The 5,698-nt window shown below is 41.0% G+C and overlaps 1 protein-coding gene across 1 annotated transcript; it reads left to right on the top strand.

The window, feature by feature from the left end:
• Positions 1–610: 610 nt before the first annotated feature.
• On the top strand, positions 611–3,775 carry LOC109092068 (voltage-dependent calcium channel gamma-4 subunit). The gene is given in 4 exon segments (XM_042725748.1): positions 611–1,681; positions 1,731–1,846; positions 1,849–1,915; positions 2,550–3,775. Coding segments are annotated over 4 exon segments (1,002 nt in total). The 5' UTR covers positions 611–1,395; the 3' UTR covers positions 3,083–3,775.
• Positions 3,776–5,698: the final 1,923 nt, after the last annotated feature.

The raw sequence follows: 5,698 nt of genomic DNA, 5'->3' as shown, positions 1-5,698 counted from the left end.
TTTTTTTTGGGAGTGCCCCCTCTCCCTCTCCTTTTTGGACTCTTCTCTCACAGGACCTTTCTTATTTGTTGGGTACTGAGATTTGTTTGACTCCACGCCATTTTTTCATGAATGACTTTTGGGACCTTACCTTGTCCGTCCAACAAAGGTGTTTACTGTTAGCTGCTCTCACTGCAGCAAAAAAATTGCTAGTCAACCGTTGGAATCCTCCTCACACAATGGACAGACGAACCTGGGCGGTATATTTGTTGGACATTATCTCGATGGAACTCTCAACTTCTCGTATACATGGGTCTAATGTGAAAAAACTGTTAATTTATGGCATTCATATTTTAATGTTGTGTCATCTTTTCTAAAATCTTTGTAAATATTATTTTATTGTATTTTATGTATTAATATTACTTAATTTATTTTTATTATTATTTATTTTACTTTATGTATTTATTTATTATTTTTCTTCTTTATCCTGAGTTTTACCAGGGGTGGGATGGGTTGGGATGGGTTCTAAATTTGCACAATTTGCTTTTTGCTTGATACTGTTCACAGAAGAAAATTCAATAAAAAACCAACACATCATATAGAAATGTAAATGATGGTGTATAAAATAGATTTCTAGATAAAAAAATTGATGATTAAGAATTAACATAATGGAGTTCAAACTCAAGACACACGGCAGCAAACAAACAGGAACACAATTCTTTTTCTCAAGTCTAAACTAATTTTTTTTTTTTTTGTCTTTGCCATGATGACAATACATATTATTTTACTCATTGTTTTGCAAGATGCCAATCCCCAGTTTACAGTGCAATATAAAGGCTTAGAGGATTAATTAGGTTAATTAGGCAGGTTAGTTTGGCAAGTCATTGGACAACAGTGGTTTGTTCCATAGCCAATCAAACAGATAATTTCTTAAGAGGGCTAATAATATTAACCTTAGCAATTTTTTTAAGTATTTTATTCCAGACAAATTAAAATAAGGCTTTCTCCAGATGAAAAATATAAGAAGAAATATTGTGTTAAAATTCCCTTGATCTGTTAAACATCACTTTGGAAATATCTGAAAAAGAACTGAAATTTCATAGGGGGCTAATAATTTTGTCTTTTTAACTGTAGTTAATGTATAGCTAAATGTGTATATGACTTTTAGTGTCGTTAATATAACACACAAAATCAACTATTCTATTTTTATTTATTTATTGTTACTTTCACAATTATACTTTCCCGATAAAACCTGCGTTCATTTGAGCAGATGTAACGAAAAAAAAAAAAAAAAGTTTGACTTATGTGCTCATCATGCGTGGCTGAATTTAGACACGCATAAGAGATATGTGTAATGTACTGTGAAGTTGTCTTGACGCGCTCAGTTCAGTTCAGTTCAGTTCAGTCTGCGCTGTCATGGCTTGGTGTGATCGTGGCGTTCAGATTGTTTTGACGAGCCTGGGCGCGTTCGCAGCGATCAGCCTGATGACTGTCGCGATCGGAACCGACTTCTGGCTCTACTCTAGAGCTCACATCTGTAACACGACCAACGCAACAGATGAAGCCCACACCTTGCAGCAGCCAAAGAAAACACAAGGAGATTTCACGCATTCTGGACTTTGGAGGATCTGCTGTATGGAAGGTAAATGCATGGGCTGAATTTTAATATGTAGACTAGAAGTTGCAAATAGAAATAAAATCTGTAATTTCTATAATATTGGATGGTCTTCATGGCTTAATAAATTTAAGAGACACACAGTTAAGGAAGAAGGAAGAATGTATTGAATTAATAAATTCTGCCAGAATTTACAGAAGCAGGAATAACATTCTCTTGAGTAAACTAACACTAAACATATCCTAAAATAAACAACTTAAAAGATTTACAGAAGCAGGAATAACATTCTCTTGAGTGCAGGAATCCTATTTGTATCTGCAGGTACAGCCCTTGCCATTAACAGTATCCTTAACTTTCAGGAGGAGTCTTCAGTCGCAAATCACAAATTTAGTAATGATAGTATATCAATGTATTTTTAATAAAAAAAAAAATAAAAATAAATAAAAAACCCAGATTGCAATATATGCATGGAGGTAAAGAAATAAGACATAACTATATTGTACATTTTAAGATTAATTTGGCTAATTTAATTTTCTGCATGTTTTCTACAAAAATATCTTTGAAATAATGCATATATATAACATGACTTTTTAAACTCGATTAATTCAATTATGCGCTCAATCAACTTAAAAACCATTACGTATGTTTGACATTTATTCACTTAAATTTTAAACTTTACAATGCTAGATTTTCAATAAAAGAATTGTTGAATGACTGTAGCAGACATTATGAAAGTGCATTCTATGAGAGCTGTCAAGATCTTGGAATTAAGAAAACATTTAGTTATGATTTGACATGATTATGGCTAGATTATGTGAGTAATCCAATTAGAGGCTTATACATACATACATATATATATATATACATAACATATATATATATATATATATATATATATATATATATATATATATATATATATATATATATATATATATTTGTTACTTTTCATCAGGTCTTAGCAATATCATCGGCATCATTGTTTACATCTCCAGTAATGCTGGAGAACCTAGTGATAAGAAAGGAGAAGATAAGAAGAACCTGTACAGCTATGGATGGTCCTTCTACTCAGGTGTACTCTCCTTCATTGTGGCAGAGGTCATCGGTGTGTTGGCCGTCAACATCTACATTGAAAAGAACAAAGAGGCCCATTTTAAACACTTTGAGTTTATTAAATCTGTCCCTTCCCCTTCATCCTCTCCCTACACAAGCATTCCAAGTTACCATTACAGACAACAACGGTCTCAGTCCTGTTCTCAGTCCAGAGAGCCATCTAAAAACACTTCCCTTGCCACACTTAGCATCACTGGCTCCTCACTGCCTTTGGGGGACATTTTAATGTATACGGTGGGGAGAGAACATCCACTAAAGGCAGGTGCTCTGGCCTCCTATAACACTGATCTTGAACATCCCAACTTTCTGCAAGTCCACAACCATGTTTCTAAAGATGTGAAGGACAGTCTGAATTGCAGGATAACTCCTGTGTAAAAATGCAGTTTGCAGTTACATGATGCATTTATAATTATTTACCGTTTTACTCAATCATTTTTGGTTCAGTTCTCAAATGAGAGTTATTGGTTTAGTTCCATTTCAGTTGGTCACTTTCGAAATCACATCGATGTCCAATAAATTGGAAACTACTTCGAGTCTAGACTAAACAAGCCACTGCATATTGGCATGCAATAATTGCATCTGGCTGCCACCGATCGCAGTGCGAGTATAAATAGGCAGCAGGTGCAACTCATACTCAGCTTTTCACTTCGTAGCTGAGCGATATCAATCGTTCTGCTCTTAGTTTAGCTCACTCTAAGGGAGCTTCTTTGTGTTGTTGGAACAGCGCTACTGCGGTGGTTGTTTTCCCGTGTTGAGTGGATTGCCCACATCAGGCTGCACTACCCCCTGTTTATGTTGCAGGCGGCCATCTCCCCTGTGTGCTTCAAGCTAAAAGAGCCTTTTTCCCTAAAATAGCATTCACATTCATGTTTCTGGATGCAATCATTACCTGACGCTGGATGATGGTCATGATCGCTGCCTCACGTTCCTGGGCATTAAGCACACTGAGGTTGGGCTTGTGGATGAGTCATGTTCTCATTGCGGGAACACGGCCATCTCAGAGTTGCGGTGCCTTTGCCTCTATCTATTTCTCTTCCTGGCAGAAGTCAGGGGAGGACTACTTCAGGCAGTAGCACCCCCCTTATGATAAACACACTTACTGCTACAGCTGCTGCCTCCACCCGTCCGATGGCAGCAGTGGGCGGTTCGAGAGCACTATCAAAGGCCCTACTCACACACCCTCTGCCCAAACGTGGAACCTGGTAAGTGTTGCAGTGCACACTCAGACCCCGCTTTGGACCACCCACGAGTTGCCCAAGTCAGGTCCCTGCATTCCACCTCGCTGCCCCACTCTGTGTATGTCGGTGGTTCCGCTGGTCCTGCTTGCACGGTTTCTGGGAACCTGGCTAGCACTGCCCAGCGTGTTTTACTGGCTCCTTTGGACCATAAGACTCAACTATGCGATTCAGTTCACCCAGCATCCCCCCAAGTTCAGGGGCATCCACTTCACATCAGTAAAGGCAGCCGATGCTCATGTCTTGCATGACTGGCGATATGGAGTCAGGGTTTTAAAGCCCCTTCTTTGTTGTACTCAAGAAAGTGGTGGGTTACAACCAATCTTGGACCTGCGTGTCTTGAACTGGTCCCTTTACATGCTACCATTCAAGATAACGCAGAAACGCATCTTCGGGTGCATCCATCCCCGAGACTGGTTTGCAGTGATCACCTGGAGGACACGTACTTTCATGTCTCGATCCTTCTGTGCCACAGACCATTTCTGCGGTTCACGTTTGAAGTACGAGTATATCAGTACAAGGCCCTGTCTCCCTGTTTCTTCATGAACGTTGAGGAGGGGGCACTTGTCCCCTGAGAAAGCAAGGTCTTTGCATTCCTCAGCTTGCTAATAGTAGTACAGTCTCGGGATCAGTTGTGCAAGCACAGGGACCTGGTGCTCAGGCACCTCAGCCAGTAGGGTGTTCGTGTCAACTGGGAAAAGAGCAAATTCTCCCTGATGCAGAGGATCTCTTTTCTCGGTATGGAGTTGAATTTGGTTGAACAGACAGCATGCCTTACAGAGGAACGTACTCTGTCGGTGTTGAACTGTTTGAATTCATTCAAAGGCAGGAAAGCAGTCCCACTGAAAAAATTTCAGAGGCTCTTGGGGCATATGGAAGCTGCTTCATATGAGACTGCTTTAGCACTGGCTCCATGGCTGAGTCCCGAGGTGGGCAATCTCGGAGGTGTGGGGTGCCAACTGCAGTGGCATATCAATTGCTTAGAGTTGTTAGTAGTGCGCCTTGCCTTAAACACCTCAAAGGGTGCATAAGAGGCAAGCTTGTACTGGTCTGTATAGACAACTGCGACTGTTGCGTACATCAGCCAAAAAGGTGGTCTGTGCTCCCGTCGCATGCTGCAACTCGCCTGCCACCTCCTCCTTTGGAGTTAGAAGCATGGAGAATAATGGAGACTCCATCCGCAGACTGTCCAGCTGATTTGGAGAAATTTCAGAGCCACTCAGGTAGACCTGTTTGCCTCCCTAGAAATGTCCCACTGCCAGCTGTTCTACTCCCTGACAGAGAGAACACTCAGCACAGACGCACTGGCACACAGCTGGCCGCAGGGCCTGAGCAAATATGCGTTCCCCCAGTGAGCCTTCTCACACAGACACTGTGCAAAGTCAAGTCAGTTCAGTCCAGCAGTTCAGTTCCAGGCTGCAGCAAAGTCACTTTGTGCAGAGGACCCAACTGGTTCCTGTGGTCTTGTCCCGGTGGTCGTCTGAGACAAGGTCTCTACAGGGGATCTGTATCTGGGGCTCATCTAGATGTCCTGGTCTCCACTGTCTTTCAAGCCTGTAGAGGTCCTTTCTAGGTGCTGATCCACCATCTGGTCTGGATACGTACTGGATCCAGGTGACTGCAGTGACCATCTGATCTGGATACATACTGGATCTGATGGCTATGGTAACCTTGGAATAAGAGAGAAACAGACTAATATTAGCGTAGATGCTATTCTTCTAACTATGTAGCAAGGACATCGGGTGTTATGGGAAGT

This window comes from Cyprinus carpio, chromosome B6 (genome assembly GCF_018340385.1).
Source record: "Cyprinus carpio isolate SPL01 chromosome B6, ASM1834038v1, whole genome shotgun sequence".
NCBI classification, from domain to species: domain Eukaryota; kingdom Metazoa; phylum Chordata; class Actinopteri; order Cypriniformes; family Cyprinidae; genus Cyprinus; species Cyprinus carpio.
Note: the sequence above shows the minus strand (reverse complement) of the source record. Positions and strands in the feature narration are given on the sequence as shown.